General features: G+C 42.6%; 1 protein-coding gene across 1 annotated transcript in view; it reads left to right on the forward strand.

Annotated features, from left to right (window-relative positions):
• The window catches only part of LOC133639489 (von Willebrand factor A domain-containing protein 7-like), a 43486-nt gene that overhangs the window by 11923 nt on the left and 8125 nt on the right, over positions 1-23438 (forward strand). Inside the window, exons 4-17 of the mRNA XM_062032808.1 lie at positions 2672-2757; positions 2833-2926; positions 6067-6195; positions 9323-9509; positions 9619-9788; positions 9907-10019; positions 10176-10292; positions 13904-14080; positions 14162-14294; positions 14363-14515; positions 14597-14689; positions 14788-14897; positions 16856-17020; positions 19968-20291. Of these exons, the coding sequence (XP_061888792.1) occupies positions 2672-2757; positions 2833-2926; positions 6067-6195; positions 9323-9509; positions 9619-9788; positions 9907-10019; positions 10176-10292; positions 13904-14080; positions 14162-14294; positions 14363-14515; positions 14597-14689; positions 14788-14897; positions 16856-17020; positions 19968-20291 (2051 nt within the window). The remainder of the gene's footprint in view (positions 1-2671; positions 2758-2832; positions 2927-6066; positions 6196-9322; positions 9510-9618; positions 9789-9906; positions 10020-10175; positions 10293-13903; positions 14081-14161; positions 14295-14362; positions 14516-14596; positions 14690-14787; positions 14898-16855; positions 17021-19967; positions 20292-23438) is intronic.

Genomic DNA, 23438 nt, shown 5'->3' on the forward strand with positions numbered 1-23438 from the left:
GGCGTACTTGCACCTGCCTGGTTATGATGAGCCGGTGGTCGGTCCAACACTCAGCTCCTCTCATTGCACGAGTTAGTGTTACGTCTTTTATGTCTGAGCGTCTCACAATGGTGTAATCAATCAGGTGCCAATGTTTGGAGCGTGGGTGCATCCAGGATGTTTTGTGCTTATTTTTTAGTTGGAAGATGGTGTTTGTGATGGTCAAGTCATGCTCAGCACAGAGGCTTAGCAGCCGTAGGCCGTTTGCATTGGCTTGTCCAATGCCATGCCTGCCAATAACACCACTCCACACCTTGTTGTCCTTCCCCACTCTGGCATTGAAATCGCCCAACAAAAAGATCTTGTCCTCCTTAGGTGTGCGACGGAGGGCCTCATCTAATGCCCGGTAGAAGCTGTCTTTAACCTCTTCCTTTGATGGTAGCATCGGTGCATAGGCACTAAGAAGGGTGGCATATATTTTCTTAGCCAGAGGGATCCTGAGTGACATGAGCCTTTCATTTATGCCAACCGGTGCTTCTGGGAGTTTTGGTAGGAGGCTGTTTTTTATTGCAAGTCCCACACCGTGCTGATGCTCGCCTCCTGGAGGGTATCCTTTCCAGAAGAAAGTGTAACCTTGCCCTTCTTCCTTCAGGGATCCTTCATCCAGGAGTCTGGTTTCACTAAGTGCAGCAATATCAACATTGTAGCGGTTAAGTTCCGCTGCAATGAGTGCAGTTCTGCGCTGGGGTCTATCAGTGGTAACGCTAGTGTCCAGGAGTGTCCTTATGTTCCATGATGCCAGTTTAAGAGGGATTATTTTCTTTGCTTTATTTCGACCGCGGAGTGGAATTCCCGACAGGTGCGGTAGCCTGTCCAGGATAGTTTTGAGTGGGCAATGTTTGGGCCACCTTTTCTAGGCCTTTCCCCAGTTGGGGTGAGCAGTGCAATCCTAAATAGGGCTGCTCAGGCATACAGGGGTCTGCCGAGAGCAGCTGCCACTCAATTTCAGCTACTAGCGACCATAGATAGCCCTGTACCGCTGGTGTGCAGGGTTCTGACTAGGAGCTTCCGGTGCATTCATACCTGCTCCCGTTATCAGACACCCCATCGCCACCAGACTTTTTTTCATTTCCGGTAGCTGGTCTCACCGAGGCAGAGATGAATACCTGCGCAGAGGAGCTTGTTTAAAGTGCCACTGGGGGTGCGCATGTCCCAGCAGCACTTCTTCACTGTGAGAGGGTGGGATCCGGTGGCAAGGGGAACCCAGGACGACCGGCACTCTTCCACAGTTGCAGGAGGCCTCCGGAGCTCCAGTTTTTTGGAGGACCGCCTGTCGTGTGCCGCCAACCACGTTGCTTTTCTTTCGGGGTGTGCTCCCCTAGCCTTTGTCTTCCTAAACTTACCCAGAAGGCAGCGGGTCTTCGCCATATCCCTGGCTAGGGGGCAGTCAGGTACTAGGCCTTTGCCAAGGGCCACCTGGGGTAACAGTGGTTAAGGGGTTAACCTCCTAGTGCCCCAAGACCCCCCAAAGAAGAGCCTCCACTGCCGGATGCACTAAGTGGCTGATCCGTTGGCGGTCCCGTAGCGGGATTGTGCCGAAAATGTAATCTCAGTTCTTATGTGTACATGTTAAGAATGGACAAATAAAGCTGCTCTGCTCTGCTCTGCTTAACGTCATGCCCAGGACACACACACACATACAATCATCAATTACCGGGGCGTTGATTTAGTGATTGGTGACTCTTCAAAAGACCAACAGGCCTCTCACACCCTGTTGAAACTCAACTCACACAATGGCAATGCTTTTGCTGCTACTGTAAGATGCCGCAGATCGTGCCCTGGGGAGGGAGCGCATATTTTACGACCATGTAGACCTGTTTGCCCGAAGTGACGAATATTTATTAGAACGCTTTAGGCTACCTCAGCGGTCCCCCCTTTCTTAAACTTACATTTTGACATTATGTATTTCCCCCGCGGGATAATACGAATTTCTCTTCTGTAATCGGTTTGTGTTTTCTCCGTGTATTTGATGTTTGGCTTTTCCGCCAGAATTGTGCCCTTATATGGGGGAATTAAGGGTGTTAACCTATGCAAATTACGGAATCAGCAACTTAAGAACAGCAGGTGGGAACAATTTGGCCGTTTAAGAACATGTCATGAATTTGAATGGACTCCTCTTAGGAAATCACTTAGGAAGAAAGATAAGAGGAAAAGTTAGGAACTTATTGCTGAATGGGGCCCAATGTTCCATCTGTTAGTGCTGTTTTTGTCGATGTAACTGGTGCCCACTCGTGTGGCTGTGCGGCCGTGTGTAAACTTCACTATGCCCAAGAGCTGTGTTGAACAATAAGCTGACCGCTCAGGGCCTTTGGCTGCTGCACTTAACTCTCATTCGCGGTGGAGTTGTGGTTGCTGGTTCGAGCCCCAGCCTGGGTTGACTCAAACTATCACATATAGAGCGACGGTTTCCGTCTAATACAGGGGTGTCAAAGACTTGGTAAAAGAACTAACATTTAGGCGGTGTCATACTGTCAATAGCTCAAACTCTACAATAGCGTGTCTAGAATCAAATGTACAGCATAAACAGTAACTCTGCTGTTGGAATGGAGATTTCAACAGTTGTTCCTCCTGAGTCTTATTTTGGTAAGTCCATTGTAATTTTTTAGACATTTCCACACAATTCTCTGTTAAGGCGTGTCCTCTGTAAAGGCCAGCGTGAAACGGGAAAACTTCATTGCCGGGCGCTGGACTCTTGGCCGTGTATGTCATACTCTGCAGGTGAGTTTGAAGTGAAACTAACTGGATGAGTTTTAGAAGTGAAGTGCATGTGATGATCATTTTGTGCACACCCAGGACTTCTACAGCCACAGCAACTGGGTGGAGTTGGGGAACACGTCCCCTTACAGCGTTTTGATCACACCTGACCAACAACTTGAGAATCTGGCTGGTGAGCTGTTGTAACTGTGCCCATTCAGAAGGCATGCCTTTCATAGTTAGCGCAGCTTTGTTGGGATGGCCCTGAACGCTTCAGTGAAACATCACAAAACGTACATTGTCACCTTATCTCACTTTGCGACGTCTCCTATCAGCACCTCAGCATGCTTTCTTTTCAAACCAGTTCAGGTTCAATGAGTCCCCTGTAGAGACAACAGCAGGTTAAAAGTCAGGCGTGAATGTGTTATTACCCAGCAGACAAATGGGAGTTAAAGGTGAAGATCCCTGCACTACAAAAAGTAAACAAATTTGAATGTGGAAATTAAAATACTTTAAATCAAGATCAAAAATGTGTTTTTCAAGGTCGACCAATTCACATATTTTGATAAATGCTACTGAGATCTACAAGGACGCTCCTGGTTTAATTGCCCCCACCCCATTATTACGAAAATGTTTTATCTTGGTAACACTTTAGTATGGGGAACATATTTACCATTAATTAGTTGCTTATTAAAGTAACAAAGACTTAATTTAGAGTTATTTGGACACTAGGGGAACATATAAGGGTTAGGGTTAGAGTTACTAATAAGCAATAATTCTGAAGTTATTGAGGGAAGACTCTTAGTTAATGGCTTACTGGTTGTATAATAAGGCCATGCAGAATAAGGCATTAATAAGTACTTAATAATGACTAATTAAGAGTCGATATGTTACTAATTTGAATGTTGATAAGCAACAAATTAATGGTGAATATGTGTTCCCCATACTAAAGTGTTATCGTTATTTTTATGCTTTTTTGATCAAACTTGAATTAAATTTGATGCATGTGTTGGACTAACACGAATTCTGGGGAAGTAAATGGTTCAACTCTTTTTCAATTGGATAAAAACACATTGAACATAATTAAATCTTCCTGACACAACTCTTGCCAGGGATCAAACCCAGTACATAAGACCAGCACTAGCATTGTGCGCCACAGGGGACAGTGAGATAGTCAAGGTCATGTTTTTGTAACTAACATTTTTATCAGTGGCATGGATAAAATATTTGGAAACACTTTAGTATGGGGAACATTTTCACCATTAATTAGTTGCTTATTAACATGCAAATTAGTAACATGTTGGCTCTTAATTAGTCATTATTAAGTACTTATTAATGCCTTATTCTGCATGGCCTTATTATACAACAACCCTAACCCTAACCCCAACCCCCACACCACTAACCCTAACTCTAACCCTAACCCCAACCCCAACCCTAACCTAATAACTCTAAATTAAGTCTTTGTTACTTACAGTATGTTCCCCTGGTGTCCAAATAACTCTTAATTAAGTATTTGTTACTTACAATACTTTCCCCTAGTGTCCAAATATCTCTTAATTAAGTCTTTGTTACTTAGAATATGTTCCCCATACTACAGTGTTACCGGAATATGTTTCTGGGAAAATTTCATATAAAGCACCCTGTACTCCACTAATTGACATTTTACATGCGCTTCTTCAGGCATGGATTGTGGGGCCCAATGCATTGTGTGTAATCTGCGTATAGGGAAAGGCAGCCCCTGAAACTGAGATATTTTCCTTAAAGAAAAACATCAAAATAATCTGCAAAAACACTTCATATGTTTAGATTTTTTTTTTAGATATAATATATATCTGAAGAGAAAAAAGCCGTGTGACAAAAAAGGATTCCTTAGTCACACATAAGAAAATTTCAGATATTTAATCGATCTTACATTTGTAATGTTTGTATTTTGAGTACATCAAGTAGATTATTATTTTATTACGCTTTAGCTCATAGTTATACTGTCAATATGGTTATTCAGCGTGCAGTTACTTAACTAATACAATGCATAATAGTTGTTATGCTGCTCCAAATTATTTTTTTCTATTTATTATGAGTTTTGAGTTTATTTCGAACATGCATGCATACAACATGGTGCATCCCAATTTTCAGTTTTTTTCTTTTCAACGTGTTCGAAAAGGAGTAGGAAGAAGCAGAGATTATTTAATCCTACCCCTTCTCCTTTACATAGCACTTGCTAACACTTTGATCCACTTCCTGTTCTCAATGTATTCACAATATACTCCATAAGTTATAACATTAAAAAATAAATAAATTGTGAAGTAAATTGTATTTCGTATGGTGAGATAAATAAGATTATCAATAAATTCAGAATGTTTATCATGGTTCTTCTTCATTGTAGTTTGTAAACACTTTAAGTTTGATAAGTTTCTTGAAGTGGATCATATTAGTACATTGTTTGATTTATTTGCTTAATCCATTCCATAATTTAATTCCACATACTGATATACTTAAGGTCTTAAGTGTTGTACGTGCATACAAATGTTTTAAATTAAATGTTTCTCTAAGGTTATATTTCTTCTCTTTTGTTGAGAAGAACTGTTGTCCGTTCTTGGGTAGCAGGTTATAGTTTGCCTTGTGCATAATTTTAGCTGTTTGCAAATTCACTATGTTGTGGAATTTCAGTATTTTCGATTCAATAAAATAAGGGTTTGAATGTTCTCTATATCCAACATTATGTATTATTCTAACAGATCTCTTTTGTAACACAAAATGGCGGGCAGTTCCCCATTTCATCGCCGACATGGTCTCACAAGATGTAGTTTATCTTTAAATATCCTACTTGAAAATGGCCTTGCAAATATATACAGTATCTGCCACCTAATCAACGTTTTGTTCTCCTTCTCTGCCATCCTGGTCTGGCTACGGCGCAAGACTTCCCGCTTCCTGCTAAGTTGCAACTTGTGATTGGATACTCACTTTAAAATGACAAGTGAGTATCCAATCACAGTCTCGTTAACATCAGGCTACCTAGATAGGCTACTGTCAACAACTTGTGATCTGATTGGCTATCGCAACTGTCTAACATCTCTATGTGTTCTCAAATTCATCCGCTGAGTATCCAATCATAGGACGCGTAGATGTCACGTTCAACGTAAGGCCAGCTAGAAGGCCTTAGTGACAACAACTTGTGATCTGATTGGCTATCGCAACTGTCTATCAACTGTATGTCCCGTTCACTTACAGCACATAGACGATTGCATTGTTGAATATGAAACCTCCAGCTAGTTTTCTTAAATGTTTCCAGCAATCGGATATCATTTTTCTGACATTCCCCCAATCTGCTTGCAGGCCTAAACGTTTCAACCTGTAGAAACTGTACGGGACAAAGCTGTGACAACAACATTTTGCCTGATGTGCTGCAGCAGGGGCTTCTCACCTCGGGTTACTTCAGCATCCTCTCCCCAGAAAAGCCGGAAGGTACCCAACCCTGAGAGATTGCCCGTCGTTTGTGTGTTGTATGAATAATCATCTGCAGAATTAACATAACACAAAATGTCTATGAACAAAAATGAGTGAATTAGTAGATCATGCATGACATTCAATACTATATGGTAAATTTAAATCTAAATTAATTCACAGCACTGTCTGCCAGAGATGTGGGTGTGTCTATGGGAAATCTTTATATTTAGCTTTACACTTAGCAACACATTTAGACTTCAAAATGTATACTTAGAGTCAACATTTACATTCAATTGTTAAATTTTAATTGTATATGTACCATTTATATTTAATATTTTATATATTTATATATATATATATATAAATATATATATATATATATATATATATATATATATATATATATATATATATATATATATATATATATATTTATATATTTATATATATATATATATATATATATATATATATATATATATATATATATATATATATATATATATATATATATATATATATATATATATATATATATATATATATATCCATCCATCCATCCATTTTCTACTGCTTATTCCCTTCGGGGTCGCGGTTTTTTTTTTTAATTTTTGTAATTTCTTTATTATTTATTAAATTAATTTGTATTTATTTTATTTTTTATTTTGGGGGGGGGGGGTTTCGGTCATTCTTTTTCTTTTTGTGTGTGTATGTGTATGATTGTTAATATGTATAATCTGTGCTGTTAAATTGATCACACAAAATCGTTAATTATATGACCAAAACATTTTTCATTTATTCATTCATTCATTCATTTAGATTAGACATTTGTATTTAAAATGTATATTAAGATTTAACATTTATATTGATAACTTTGATTCAACATTTATATTTAGAGTCCACATTTACATTTAACTGTTCAATTTTAATTGTATATTTACCATTATTATTGTTTAGACATTTATATTTAAAAATGTATATTAAGATTCAACATTTAGATTTAACATTTACATTTGATATTTAGATTTAACATTTAGATTCAGCATTAAAAATAAAAATAGCTAGATATGTTAAAAGTAATATGTATGTGTGAAGACTGAATTAAATATTCAAAATTCATCAGCTAGAAAAGTGTGATTTTGGCACACCTAAATGACCTGCTTGCAACTTGCTCAAAGTTACCTTTTTAAAATAAAGAATATATAATAAGAACAACACCAGCTAGCTTATGTTACCATTAGTTGTTAAAAAGAACAAATATACTTGTACTTTTACAAAAGCAGTCCCAGAGAAGAAACAAACAATTTGCAGTCATGTTGTTGTGATAGAACATATATTCAATGGTAACTAACATTAGCTAGCCAAATCGCGATCAACACACAAAGCTAATGCCGCCGTAGTTACATCATTACGTGCTAAAGGCCGTAATAGAGCGATATATAATGCCTAAAACACATTGGAAAGTTAGCACCCTCTCGGCTTTCGCCCAAAAGTTTGCAAACAGCCCCATTAAGACTTACTAGCCGGCTTCATAACATCCAAGCATATCGTTTAGCATATCTTGGGAATGTTAGCAAACCAAAGTCACTACCTTATGCATTGTCCCCAAAAACTATCAAGTCATCCAAAGTTTTTTTCAAAAACAAATATGGTTCACACAAATGCAAGAATGCTCTATATTTACTAGCGAAGTGAATTAATAAACTCATATCATGTTTCCCTTATGGTGAAGATGTATATCCAGCTTGGAGAAGGCAAACCACCAAGTTGAATTAAATAGTGGTATTTCAGTTTGAGCACATAAATAGATAAGGTAATATCTAGATAAAATAGTTTGATATTCGCAGGTGGATTGGATCACTTCTCGTAGGAAAAGAGGCCCTAATTGGGACTTCGGAATGCAAAAGTAATAGCCGTATCCTTGAGAAAAAGACTACCTGTCTAGCTCAAAGCCAACATTTGAGTTATGACTTAATGCAGTTGTTTTCCAGTCACTGCACACGAACATCTCCTTACACTGTCAGGTTGTTCTGTCCTGACTTAAGCACACACCCAGACGCAGGAAGAAAGGATATAAGACTGTGGTCCGGCCTCTCCAGGGGGTTGGGGGTAGTCCTTCATTTTTTTGACCTAGGTTCATCCGTGTACTGCAGACCTGTTTAATGACGCTCGCTTGTAATAAAGCAACTTTTAATTTCCCTGAGTGAACTCCCCTGAAGGATTCAATAAAGTACTATCTATCTATCTATCTATCTATCTATCTAACTTTTGGTTCAGTGAAGGGTCTCCGACGTCTCTTTTGATCCAGCCACACTGCCGTGACATCCTTTTGTCCGGACGAGGATGACAATACCAGATATATACTTCACTAGGTTTATATCTTTGACAATGAATATTGTGCTGTATGCACTACTGTAATTTGGTGTTTTGACGAGAGGCTCCAGCGCCCCCCGCGACCCCAAAAGGGACAAGCGGTACAAAATGGATGGATGGATGGATGTATGGATGGACTTCACATTGCTATATCCTATTAGCTGTGGTACTCAGCATCATTGCCAATGTAAAATAAGTTTGTGGTGAATTATACCGTGTACCATTTTTTATATGATTGTGAGCTAGCATGTGTTTGTAATCCTTTAGAGGATTATTCTACTAATGAAATATGCCCTTAGTTAGCTTTGGGTGCAGATGTCCATCACAAGCTCTATGGAGAGTGGTGGCTCTTGCCCCCATGACAATTGGAATCCTTAAGGAATGCAGGTTTGGAGGAAGTGCAAAGACATTAGCAACATCTGGCAGGAAGCCCCCACGGGTAGGAGTAGAGGATGAGAGTCGTAGGTCACCCGACTCAAATTGATCAGAGGAATAATGCCAGGGAAAGATTTACAGGCCGGCTCCAAGGCTAGAATTACAAAGAGTGGGGGTCTTCGTGTAAGGAGTATTTAGTCACAGTGGTCCGAGAGGACATCAGAAGAGTAATCAGGCCCATACTCTTTCACCTGGAAGCTGCAGTTCCAATCTGTGGCCCGCTGAAACAAATAAAGCTTTTTGTTTGACGATTCCTCGTTGGCGTCCTCTTGGCTCATCCCCCATCACACGACCAACAAATATACAACACGTTCTTGTATTGTGTTTTTACTCCCAGGTAAATGCAGCCATGGAGGCAGTTTTGACCAAACTAGTATCCGGGACCCAGTGGGCGGCATCAATAAGGATGATATTACATCAAGCCATGGCTCACTTCACCATCAAGCGGCCGATTTGGCCATAAATGCTACTCTGGAGCTACTGGAGGATATCAGAATCGCTGTCGGCGACAAGAACTTCCTAAGGTACAAAACAATTACACCTTCCGTTCTTCGTGAGGTCCAACTAATCAAGATGAGGACATATAATATTTTTTTTTAAAAATATGCTATGTGTATCTTTGAATTCTTGCAGGCTGATGGGTCTCTCCCAGTCTGCTGTGCTGTGTTTTGTCATTGACACTACAGGTAGTATGAGCGATGACATAGCCGAAGCAAAAAGAGTTTCCTTCGACATCATCGACAGTAAGAGGGGAACCGAGCAGGAGCCTTCAGCCTACATATTGGTTCCTTTCAACGATCCAGGTAAATAGTGTTGTTCTACAACTTAGCCATGTGCCGCTGGCTTTCGTCATTGTGTCAAGTTTTAGGCTAAAATGCAATCTATGGTAAGTGCATAGTAGGACATTGTTCCCCTGTTCAGGTTTTGGGCCTCTGCTGACAACGACTGATGCAGACACGTTCAAAGCAAACATCAATAAGCTGACTGCCAGTGGAGGAGGTGACATCCCAGAGCTGTGTTTGTCTGGATTGCAGGTGTTTGCAGCAGAATTAACCCTATCTCAACACAGTTGACTAAAGACAGATCAGATTATAGCCATTAGTGAGAATACGTAGAATTCACATAGAGTGATTCACAATTTTTTTCAAAGTCATGAGTAAGATTTTGACTTGTAATGTCCTGACTGACAGCTCGCCCTTACCGCCGCTCCTCCATCTTCTGAGATATTTGTCTTCACTGACGCCCCTGCAAAAGATGCCGAGTTGAAAAGCACCATCACTGCTCTTATAGAGAGCTCCAAGTCTGTGGTGAGTCATTACCTCCCCAAATGTTGCATACTGAAGTTTTACATGGAACCCAAGAAGGGGTAGATTGGTCTTTAGGATTACCGGGAGTTTTCCTGGTGTGGCAATCAATAAAAGGCCTATGAACCTCCCTTTTTATTGGTTGGTTTGGTTGGATTGATTGATCGGTTTATCGCTGCGCCTCACCTTGGTAACTACGGTTACATGGTACGGGATATGCAGGATAACTCAATATGTATTGACGCTTCCTCTACAAATTTAAACCACTTATTAGTGTGGATGATAACATGTTTTATTTACTGTATGTTGTTTTGGTAAAATAATGTTCACAATTGTACAAACCCCAAAACCAGTGAAGTTGGCACTTTGTGTAAATAGTAAATAAAAACAGAATACAATGATTTGCAAATCCTTTTCAACTTATATTCAATTGAATAGACTGCAAAGACAAGATACTTAATGTTCGAACTGGTAAACTGTAATTTTGTTGCAAATATAAGCTCATTTGGAATTTGATGCCTGCAACATGTTACAAAAAAGCTGGCACAAGTGGCTAAAAAGACAGAAAGTTGAGGAATACTCATCAAACACTTATTTGGAACATCCCACAGGTGAACAGGCTAATTGACAACAGGTGGCTGCCATGATTGGGTATAAAAGCAGCTTCCATTAATTGCTCAGTCATTCACGAACAAGGATGGGGCGAGGGTCACCACTTTGTGAACAAATGCGTGAGCAAATTGTCAAACAGTTTAAGAACAACATTTCTCAATGAGCTATTGCAAGGAGTTTTGGGATTTCACCATCTAAGGTTTGTAATATCATCAAAAGGTTCAGAGAATTTGGATAAATCACTGCACGTAACACTGAATGCCCGTGACCTTGGATCCCTCAGGTGGTACTGCATTAAAAACCGAGTGTGTAAAGGATATCACTACATGGGCTCAGGAACACTTCAGAAAACTCCTATCAGTAACTTCAGTTTGTCGCTACATCTGGAAGTGCAAGTTAAAACTCTACTATGCAAAGCGAAAGCCATTTGTCAATAACACCCAGAAACGGCGCCGGCTTCGCTGGGTCCGAGCTCCTAAGATGGAATGATGCAAAGTGGAAAAATGTTCTGTAGTCTGACGAGTCCACATTTCAATCAGCGTGTATTCTGCAAATTCATGTGGACAGACGGGCTAAATGAATTGTGCTCATTTAGGAGATGCAATATTCTGTGCACGAGCTTAGTAGATCAGCTTTGTGTTCGCTATCGAGTTTGCCCATGTTTTGAGTCACACAAGCCTTAAGTACAGGGGTGTTGAACACGGTTACACTGAGGGCCCCATCGCAGTTATGGCTGCCCTAAGAGGGCAGTAACCGTATATAATTTATGAATATAAATGTATAAGAATTCACCTCATACTATAAAATTAATTGATGTACCATTGATTATTATATTTGTATTACATAAACTGTAAAAATGATACATTTATTTAGTAAAAAAAACAAAAACTGGCAGCTTCACCATAAAATGTACGATGGATTTTACAGCATATTACTGTAAATGGAAAAACCATACTATAGGGATTTTTTTACTGTAAAATCCTGGCAACTGAGATGCCAGTTTGTTTGTTTTTACTGTAAAATCTATTGTCATTTCTACAGTGTACAATTTGATGAATTACTTGCTTTGATATAATTCAAGCAGATATTTTTTTGTTTTAATTTTTAAAAAGTTTTAAATTCATGATAGTATTATATTTGTTGCATTATTAGATAATAAAGTTGTCAGGTTCAAACACTGATGACATCTATTAAACAAGACAAGAAGCAAGGAATTAAACAGAGACAGAATTCAATTTAGCTCAATGAGGAGAAACGCATAGACACTGTAACCTTGGACAGTGTCTCACCACGCGAAAGATTGTACGCCCCCTCTTTTATTTGGACTTTCCCTGATTACATGGCAACAGCTGTTTCTAAGGGAGGGGGGTCGTAAACAGCCGTTGCCCTTGGTTACAAAACAGTTCAAAGAAAAGGTCGTAAAACAGTTCAAAGAAAAGGTTGTAAAACAGTTCAAAGAAGAGGTGCCTGGAGCTTGGGCAGGTTCTGCTTTCTCTCCACTTTGTAGTTCTCTGGTCAAGACAAAATATTTCTGTGGATTACAATACATCAAAGAAACAGAACACCTTCATGTTGCTTCCCATCCTACACAGTGGAGTTTTACAAGCCTTCTTCTTGGTAGGATCAAAGACAGCTTTTGTCTTCTCGCCGGGAACTCATGGCAACACAAAGTTTTGTGATAACTTAAATACAATTATTCTGACAAAAGTTAAAAATATACTCAATAAAGTGGCCTAGTGGTTAGAGTGTCCACCCTGAGATCGGTAGGTTGTGAGTTCAAACCCCGGCCGAGTCATACCAAAGACTATAAAAATGGGACCCATTACCTCCCTGCTTGACACTCAGCATCAAAGGTTGGAATTGGGGGTTAAATCACCAAAAATGATTCCCAGGTTCGGCCACCGCTGCTGCTCACTGCTCCCCTCACCTCCCAGGGGGTGATCAAGGGTGATGGGTCAAATGCAGAGAATAATTTAGCCACACCTCGTGTATGTGTGACAATCATTGGTACTTTAAATTTAACTTAAATAGCATGCAATACATGTATATCTGTCTGTCACAATGAAAAGATTACATTTAGTAAATGATACAATTATTTATTGACTCTTATTATTTTAGTGCCAAATTTGGCCCCTGGGCTTTGAGTTTGACACGTGTGCTTTAGTAGATTGGGCGCAATGTGTGCACTTGAGATGGACTAATGTCAATCAATGAATCAATCATCAATGTTTATTTATATAGCCCTAAATCACAAGTGTCTCAAAGGGCTGCACAAGCCACAACGACATCCTCGGTACAGAGCCCACATACGGGCAAGGAAAAACTCACCCAGTGGGACGTCGATGTGAATGACTATGAGAAACCTTGGAGAGGACCGCATATGTGGGTAACCCCCCCCCCCCCCCCCCTCTAGGGGAGACCAAAAGCAATGGATGTCGAGTGGGTCTGACATAATATTGTGAAAGTCCAGTCCACAGTGGATCCAACACATCAGGGAGAGTCCAGTCCATAGTGGGGCCAGCAGGAAACCGCCCCGAGCGGAGACGGGTCAGCAGCGCAGAGATGTCCCCAACCAATGCACAGGTTAGCGGTCCACCCGGGGTCCCGACTCCGGACAGCCAGCACTTCATCCATGGCTACCTGACCTGTGCAACTCCCCCTCCCCAAGGGAGAGGGGAGCAGAGGAGAGAAGAAAACAAACGGCAGATCAACTGGTCTGAAAAGGGGGTCTATTTAAAGGTAGAGTATACAAATGAGTTTTAAGATGGGACTTAAATGCTACTACTGAGGTAGCATCTCTAACTGTTACTGGGAGGGCATTCCAGAGTACTGGAGCCCCAATAGAAAACGCTCTATAATAATGTATGGGCATACATATCAGTGTATCATGTGAAAAGCAGATATATGTTATTGTGCAAAGTGATAATCTTTGCTAATGTAAACGTATCTTAATTTTTTAATTGATTCATTTTTCTAATAAAACTGTGTTTGAACAAAATTAGGTAACATTCATGCTGACGGACGTCCTGGCCAGTCGGCGCAGGAGGGCTATAAGCCAAGCAGATGCCCAGCTGTACCGTGACCTTTCCCGAGCATCTGGAGGTCAGGTCATCGAGGTCAGCAAGGCCGATCTCGCCATGGCGACGAGTGTTATAGAGGACTCCTCGGCCAGTGCCGTGGTAAGAGGAGAATGGAGGACGGACACCCATCAATAAAGTACAGGATGAGTAAAAACAGTTCATGCTCATGTTCTCTTTCAGGTGACCATTTTTCAAGCAGGGAGTCCTGGAAAGCCTGATAATTTTACGTTTACGGTTGATGGTTCACTACAAAACTTAACCGTCTACATCACAGGAGCTGCATCTCTCACCTTTAATCTCACCAGCCCCTCGGGTAAATGTCCTTTTACTCCGCACCAGCACTGTTTGTGCTTCTTCAACCGTCCTTTTCTCCCGACGCAGGTGTATCTCAGAGCTCCGGCGAGTCCAGTGGACCGTTGGCATCTTTGACCTCGGCAGGTAACCTTCGGCGACTAAGCCTCAACAACGATAGTGAGACCGGACTGTGGGAAATAAAAGTAGACTCCAATGATCCTTACTCTGTAAAAGTCACAGGTCAGTCGTAGAATGGCAAGATGAAGGTGTTGTGAATATGCTAACCATTGTAAATATTGGTTTTACCAATGCCAAAATCAGGTCAAAGTTCAGTGAACTTCATCTACAACCTTGTGGAAGCCCGCGAAGGAGTCCATTCAGACTTTTTTCTGAAGGAAAGTCGACCTCTTTCAGGTCAAATATCTTCAGTTTCATCATTGTGCTCTTTTTTTCCATTTATCAAGAATCAAAGAAAAAGAAAAGAACCTCGTCTCTCTTATGCAAACTTTCAGGTGGTAATGCCAGCCTCTTGGTCACGGTGACAGGAAGTGACAGCGTAAAAGCTCCAGATGTCACACTGTATGACAGCTCAGGACCAACAGAAATCAACGGGACAATACAGGCATGTACCTAAAAAAGAAGGAAGTTGTCATTTGTAGCAAGTAGGGTTGGACGGTATTAGTATAGTACCGCGATACTAATTAATCACATTCGGTACTATACCGCCTCTGAAAAGTACCGATCCGCCAAACCCCAACTCGCACCCCCTTCGTCGTCACGTTGTGTCAGCTGGTTTACAAGCAGAGGAGCATGTTCGGCAGCGCACAATCACCGAGTACTTACAAGCAGACACAGTGTGTAAACAGAAAAGGGAGAACGAACGCATTTTGGCCTAAAAAACTAACTATAAAGGTGAAACTATAACACTGAAACGCCCTCGGGAAGAGGTGCTTTAAGACATGGCTAGCTAGCTAGTGGCTAAAGTCCGGCTCCAGTCGGCAGTGTTTTAGCTACTTCTAAATCACTAATCCTGGTCTCCATGGCGACAAATAAAGTAAGATTCTTACAAGTATCATCCCTGCAGGACGAGGAATAGCTAAACATGCTTCACTACACACCGTAGCTCACCGGCGTCAAAATGTAAACAAACACCATTGGTGGATCTACACCTGACATCCACTGTAATGATAGACTTAGACTTAGACTTAGACAAACTCTAATGATCCACAAGGGAAATTGTTCCAAGTGCAGTAGCGTTTGTAGTCGATACCACTATGATTACGTCAATATTTTTTGGCATCACATCTTCTTTCGTTTAAAAAAAATGTATATTATGATTATAAACTCAGGAAATATGTCCCTGGACACATGAGGACTTTGAATATGACCAATGGGGGCGGTTTAGCTCAGTTGGTAGAGTGGCCGTGCCAGCAACTTGAGGGTTCTAGGTTCGATCCCCGCTTCTGCCATCCTAGTCACTGCCGTTGTGTCCTTGGGCAAGACACTTTACCCACCTGCTCCCAGTGCCACCCACACTGGTTTAAAAGAGTAACTTAGATATTAGGTTTCACAATGTAAAGCGCTTTGAGTCACTAGAGAAAAGTGCTATATAAATATAATTCACAATGTATGATCCTGTAACGACTTGGTACCGGATTGATACCCAAATTTGTGGTATAGCCAGAAGAATAAGTGATTATTACATTTTAACAGAAGTGTAGACAGAACATGTTAAAAGAGAAAGTAAGCAGACACTAACAGTAAATGAACAAGTAGATTAATAATTTGTTTTCTACCACTTGTCCTTAATAATGTTGACAAAATAATAGAATGATAAATGACACAATATGTTATTGCATATGTCAGCAGACTAATTAGGAACTTTTGTTTGCTTACTTACTAATAAAAGACAAGTTGTCTTGTATGTTCACTATTTTATTTAAGGACAAACTTGCAATAAGAAACATATGTTTAATTTATTGTAAGATTTTTTTTGTCAAAATAAAGCCAATAATGCAATTTTTTGTGGTCCCCTTTATTTAGAAAAGTACAGAAAAGTATCAAAATAAATTTGGTACCGGTACCAAAATATTGGTATCGGGACAACAATAGTAGCAAGATGTCAAAATATGGTGTACCTTGACCCAAACTAAAGAAACAAAAATAACAAATTTCTGTATCACACACACAAAGTTGGCCAACACCCGAAATTGAGGCACTTAACTTAAATTAAACGTTTTGTCATCCTCCGATATGACTTTGCACTGCCACAAGTCAAAGTCCTTGTCCCCAATACTTAATTTGACGTAAATTTGAATATTACTAGGAATAAATTATGGTGGGTCAAATCAGGCAAAATTAAATAAATAATAACAAATGTATTAAAATTTTTAATTGTATTGACATTTTTAAGGATTTTTCTGAAATGTTTAAATACTATTTCATGTAAAAGTATAAAAATATTTATCATATTTGTTTACCATATTTATTTGATATATGCTCTCCTGTTTGACCCTCCATATAAAGCCGGTAAACTTTTCACATCCTCTGACAAAATCATCATTGTCCTTTTCGCCACAGTCTTTAGGGGGTGGTAACTTCCTGGTGACATTCAGCGAGCTTCCAGCAGGTGACTTTGTGGTCAGACTGAGAGGAGACGACAGCAGCTCATTGACAAAGTCGACTCCAGTCAGCTTCCAGAGGCAGGCTTCCACTCAACTCAAGACTTCCAGCCTCTCCGTGACTGTAAGATCAAACACTTTCAGTTCTGAACCATCCATCTATGTTCTATGCTGCTTATCATGTTCAGGCTCACAAGAGTGGGAGTCTATTCCGGCAGACTACACGCTGGTCGCCGGTCAATCACAGGGCATATGTGCTGTAGACAAACAACCATTCATGCTCACATTTACACCATCACTGAATGGGAACTGAACCCATATTGGCCGAATAAACCACTGAACTATGAGTGACAGTTTACTAACAAAGTAGAACTATTCACAATAATTTAACCCTCAAGTTGAATTCAGTCCATTCTACAAGCAATCTACAACCCATGGCAAGGCCTTAATTCGATTGTGTTCAATTTTTGAAAAACCAGACTAACATACCTGGATTATGCGATTGGAAACCAGATCTCTCGAGGGGTTGTGTGTGATTCACCTATTATATATTACAAGGCGAATAATAAAACGTATACCAAACTCTTCACGCTGCATTTGTGCACTCCAAACTGATTAGCAATAACTCTGTATTTCACACAACTGTCAAGTTAGTCCAGAGCAAGAGCAACCTTCATCTGGAACTTTTTCGGCCGTGGCACGAACAATGTTTTCCTTTAAAACTCCTTCCATCAAATTCACAGAGCCTTTGCTGCCTTATGTATTAACTCCGAGACATTCACAAGTTTTGTTTCCATGATTATCTGTAAAAAAAGTATTTCAAAAAAACTATTTCGCCAGTCTTTCTTTGCTTCAAACCTGCATCCGCTCCGATACATTCTTGGCAGTAGCGTCATGTTCGTAGCGCAATTTGTTACGGTACCGGGGCATGACGATGCCGGAGGTCGTCTTTCCAAGATGCGGAGGAACGTCAGGAAACAGCTTGCCGGTAAGAAGAATGATTTATTCCATAAATCACCACAAAAATATGCAGCGCGGTGCCCACGGCACAAAGAAAACAAGAATGGCTTAGCCAAAAGGGAGCTGGACCAAAACACTAGGAGCAGGAACGGGAACGTCACTTGTCGCATGAGAGCAAACAAAAGCACCAGACCGAGTGCGGCGAAAGGCAGGACTAAATAGCTCTCTGATTAGTGCCCGGAAACAGGTGAGCGTCCCGAACACTAAACAGAAGCAGGTCACAACAATGAATAGCCATGGCAACCAAGGAGACACAAAACAGGGGTGCTGAAACAGAATTAAGCCAAGAAGTGAAATCAAACGTAAACAAACTATGATCCAGGCAACGGATCTGAGATATTTGTTTGATGCTGTCAGCTATTTAACATCGGCATAGCCATTAGAGACGTAATATATCTAATCTTTGCCAATATTACCGCGGACATCACAACAGAGGTAGGGTTGGAAACCAAAGACACCTAGTGTGAAGTCATATACAGTAGATCAGGGGTGCTCACACTTTTTCTGCAGGCGAGCTACTTTTCAATTGATCAAGTCGCGGCAATCTACCTCATTCATATATATAATTTATATTTACTTATTTATGAAATATATGTTTTTGTTAACAAGTTAAAGGTGTTTAATGATAATGCAAGCATGTTTAACACATATAGTTAATATTGTTTACAAGTTAAAGGTGTTTAAAGATAATACAAGCATGTTTAACACATATAGTTAATATTGTTAATAAATTAAAGGTGTTTAATGATAATACAAGAATGTTTAATACATACAGTTAATATTGTTAACAAGTTAAAGGTGTTTAAAGATAATGCAAGCATGTTTAACACATATAGTTAATATTGTTAACAAGTTAAAGGTGTTTAAAGATAATACAAGCATGTTTAACACATATAGTTAATATTGTTAACAAGTTAAAGGTGTTTAAAGATGATGCAAGCATGTTTAACACATATAGATTCCTTTCTTTCATGAAGACAAGAATATAAGTTGGTGTATTACCTGATTGTGATGACTTGCATTGATAGGAATCAGACAGTGGTGCTGATAACGTCCGCATTTTCAAATGGAGGAGAAAAAAAGTCATCCTTTCTGTCCAATACCTTATGAAAGTGGTTGGTTTTTGGCATCTTATTTGTCCAGCTTCCGTACTCCTTTGTATACACTTTACAAGAAATACATTGGCGGCAAACTCCGTAGCTTGCTAGCTTGTGCACGCCAGCTTTCTGAGACTCTTATTTTGTTAGCGCAGGCAGGATGAAGCAGAGCTTTTATCGTGCAACTTTGCAGTCGGTCTTTGGAGTTTTGACGACAGGTACGGCGCCAGAGTCTGCTGAAATAAAAAGTGTTTCTCACCTTCCTGTCGGTAATTTTTTTCTTAATAATGAGCTGGCAGCAGCCAGCGTCATCTCAGAAGACCCTCGGGTGCCGTGAATGTCAATCAAGTGACGAAAGTGACGTCATACTGAAGATTTATGATCGGTCATTTTTAGGACTATTTTTTTAATGCCTGGCTGGCGATCGACTGACACACCCTCCGCGGTCGAGCGGTAGCTCGCGATCGACGTAATGAGCACCCCTGCAGTAGGTCAACCGGAAAAGCAATATTTATCCGTGCTAAAAGGAAATAAGCGCCCCCCAGTGCACGGGAGGCACATGGCGTATGACCAATAGTCGCATTAGAGAGAGTGCATGGACACTTGGACTTCACATGTAGGTGTGAAAATACAAAATCCCAAACTATTTGAGAAATCAGACTAATTTAGTGCATGGAAACAGACTGAGGGTGTGTTCGCACCATTTTGCTTTGCTTAGCCTTCACACTGGATGCTTACCTCTGTCATCTTAATACTGGGCATGTCTTTGGTCTGTGCAGCGTTCGTTCAGCTAAACTGACACATATCGCACATCAGGTTTTGTTAGCACATAAACTGAGACCATCTCTTTCCCGTGAAATGACCGTGGTCTTGTTTGATGCACACCCAGTTTTGAATTCAATAAAACAAACTACAAATATCAGACAACTTGCTATTTTCTTTGAACTTTTCCAGGCCCAAGCCAACAGTACCAACATAGAACCAGGCTCTACTGTCTCCATTCCTTTCACCATCGCCACAACAAGTGGTGGAGTCGTCAATGAAACTGCAAACGGGATGTTCACGGTGCGAGCGACCAATGACCGCAGCTTTGACTCCTCATCGCCCAGCTCTGTCACTATAGAAGAGGGCAATGGTGGAAAAGCTAACGGCACAGTGACTCTAACAGCACCTGACACTGCGACATCTGGAACAGACGTGACACTTACGATTGAGGCGGAGGATGCAGCTGCCACCGATATCAACTATGTTGTCCTTAGGTTCTCCGTTGCTGCTAAGGTAAGCGAAACAAGCAATACAATGTCCGGGTCCATTATTTCAGTAATATTGTTAAATTATACAAGCTGGCTCCTCTCTGAGCTGCCACCTTACCGTGGTAGAAGAGTTTGCGTGTCCCAATGATCCTAGGAGCTATGTTGTCCGGGGGCTTTATGCCCCCTGGTAGGGTCTCCCAAGACAAACTGGTCCTAGGTGAGGGATCAGACAAAGAGCAGCTCGAAGACCTCAATGAGAAATAAAAACTATGGACCCAGATTTCCCTCGCCCGGACGCGGGTCACCGGAGCCCCCCTCCGGAGGTGGGGCATGATGGCGAGCACCTGGTGGCCGGGCCTGTCCCCATGGGGCCCGGCCGGGCACAGCCCGAAGAGGCAACGTGGGTTCCCCCTCCAATGGGCTCATCACCCATAGCAGGGGTCATAGAGGTCGGGTGCGATGTGAGCTGGGCGGAAGCCGAAGGCAGGGCACTTGGCGGTCCGATCCTCGGCTACAGAAGCTAGCTCTTGGAACGTGGAACGTCACCTCGCTGGGGGGGGAAGGAGCCTGAGCTAGTGCGCGAGGTGGAGAAGTTCCGACTAGACATAGTCGGACTCACTTCGACGCACAGCAAGGGCTCTGGAACCAGTTCTCTCGAGAGGGGCTGGACTCTCTTTTACTCTGGCGTTGCCGGCAGTGAGAGGCGACGGGCTGGGGTGGCAATTCTTGTTGCCCCCCGGCTCAGAGCCTGCATGTTGGAGTTCAACCCGGTGGACGAGAGGGTAGCTTCCCTCCGCCTTCGGGTGGGGGGACGGGTCCTGACTGTGGTTTGCGCTTACGCGCCAAACCGCAGCTCAGAGTACCCACCCTTTTTGGATTCACTAGAGGGAGTACTTGAGAGTGCTCCCCCGGGTTATTCCCTCGTTCTACTGGGGGACTTCAACGCTCATGTTGGCAGCGACAGTGAAACCTGGAGAGGCGTGATTGGGAAGAATGGCTGCCCGGATCTGAACCCGAGCAGTGTTTTGTTATTGGACTTTTGTGCCCGTCACGGATTGTCCATAACGAACACCATGTTCAAACATAAGGGTGTCCATATGTGCACTTGGCACCAGGACACCCTAGGCCGCAGTTCCATGATCGACTTTGTAGTTGTGTCGTCGGATTTGCGGCCTCATGTTTTGGACACTCGGGTGAAGAGAGGGGCGGAGCTTTCTACCGATCACCACCTGGTGGTGAGTTGGCTGCGATGGTGGGGGAGGATGCCGGACAGACCTGGCAGGCCCAAACGCATTGTGAGGGTTTGCTGGGAACGTCTGGCAGAGTCTCCTGTCAGAGAGAGTTTCAATTCCCACCTCCGGAAGAACTTTGAACATGTCACGAGGGAGGTGCTGGACATTGAGTCCGAATGGACCATGTTCCGCACCTCTATTGTCGAGGCGGCTGATTGGAGCTGTGGCCGCAAGGTAGTTGGTGCCTGTCGTGGCGGTAATCCTAGAACCCGTTGGTGGACACCGGCGGTGAGGGATGCCGTCAAGCTGAAGAAGGAGTCCTATCGGGTTCTTTTGGCTCATAGGACTCCTGAGGCAGCGGACAGGTACCGACAGGCCAAGCGGTGTGTGGCTTCGGCGGTTGCGGAGGCAAAAACTCGGACATGGGAGGAGTTCGGGGAAGCCATGGAAAACGACTTCCGGACGGCTTCGAAGCGATTCTGGACCACCATCCGACGCCTCAGGAAGGGGAAGCAGTGCAATATCAACACCGTGTACGGTGAGGATGGTGTTCTGCTGACCTCGACAGCGGATGTTGTGGATCGGTGGAGGGAATACTTCGAAGACCTCCTCAATCCCACCAACACGTCTTCCTATGAGGAAGCAGTGCCTGGGGAATCTGTGGTGGGCTCTCCTATTTCTGGGGCTGAGGTTGCTGAGGTAGTTAAAAAGCTCCTCGGTGGCAAGGCCCCGGGGGTGGATGAGATCCGCCCGGAGTTCCTTAAGGCTCTGGATGCTGTGGGGCTGTCTTGGTTGACAAGACTCCGCAGCATCGCGTGGACATCGGGGGCGGTACCTCTGGATTGGCAGACCAGGGTGGTGGTTCCTCTCTTTAAGAAGGGGAACCGGAGGGTGTGTTCTAACTATCGTGGGATCACACTCCTCAGCCTTCCCGGTAAGGTCTATTCAGGTGTGCTGGAGAGGAGGCTACGCCGGATAGTCGAACCTCGGATTCAGGAGGAACAGTGTGGTTTTCGTCCTGGTCGTCGAACTGTGGACTAGCTCTATACTCTCGGCAGGGTCCTTGAGGGTGCATGGGAGTTTGCCCAACCAGTCTACATGTGTTTTGTTGACTTGGAGAAGGCATTCGACCGTGTCCCTCGGGAAGTCCTGTGGGGAGTGCTCAGAGAGTATGGGGTATCGGACTGTCTGATTGTGGCGGTCTGCTCCCTGTATGATCAGTGCCAGAGTTTGGTCTGCATTGCCAGCAGTAAGTCGGACACGTTTCCAGTGAGGGTTGGACTCCGCCAAGGCTGCCCTTGTCACCGATTCTGTTCATAACTTTTATGTACAGAATTTCTAGGCGCAGTCAAGGCGTTGAGGGGATCTGGTTTGGTGGCTGCAGGATTAGGTCTCTGCTTTTTGCAGATGATGTGGTCCTGATGGCTTCATCTGGCCAGGATCTTCAGCTCTCGCTGGATCGGTTCCCAGCTGAGTGTGAAGCGACTGGGATGAGAATCAGCACCTCCAAGTCCGAATCCATGGTTCTCGCCCGGAAAAGGGTGGAGTGCCATCTCCGGGTTGCGGAGGAGACCCTGCCCCAAGTGGAGGAGTTCAAGTACCTCGGAGTCTTGTTCACGAGTGAGGGAAGAGTGGATCGTGAGATCGACAGGCGGATCGGTGCGGCGTCTTCAGTAATGCGGACGCTGTATCGATCCGTTGTGGTGAAGAAGGAGCTGAGCCGAAAGGCAAAGCTCTCAATTTACCGGTCGATCTACGTTCCCATCCTCACCTATGGTCATGAGCTTTGGGTTATGACCGAAAGGACACGATCACGGGTACAAGCGGCCGAAATGAGTTTCCTCCGCCGGGTGGCGGGGCTCTCCCTTAGAGATAGGGTGAGAAGCTCTACCATCCGGGGGGAGCTCAAAGTAAAGCTGCTGCTCCTCCACATCGAGAGG

Source organism: Entelurus aequoreus, linkage group LG22 (assembly GCF_033978785.1).
Source record: "Entelurus aequoreus isolate RoL-2023_Sb linkage group LG22, RoL_Eaeq_v1.1, whole genome shotgun sequence".
Classification (NCBI taxonomy): domain Eukaryota; kingdom Metazoa; phylum Chordata; class Actinopteri; order Syngnathiformes; family Syngnathidae; genus Entelurus; species Entelurus aequoreus.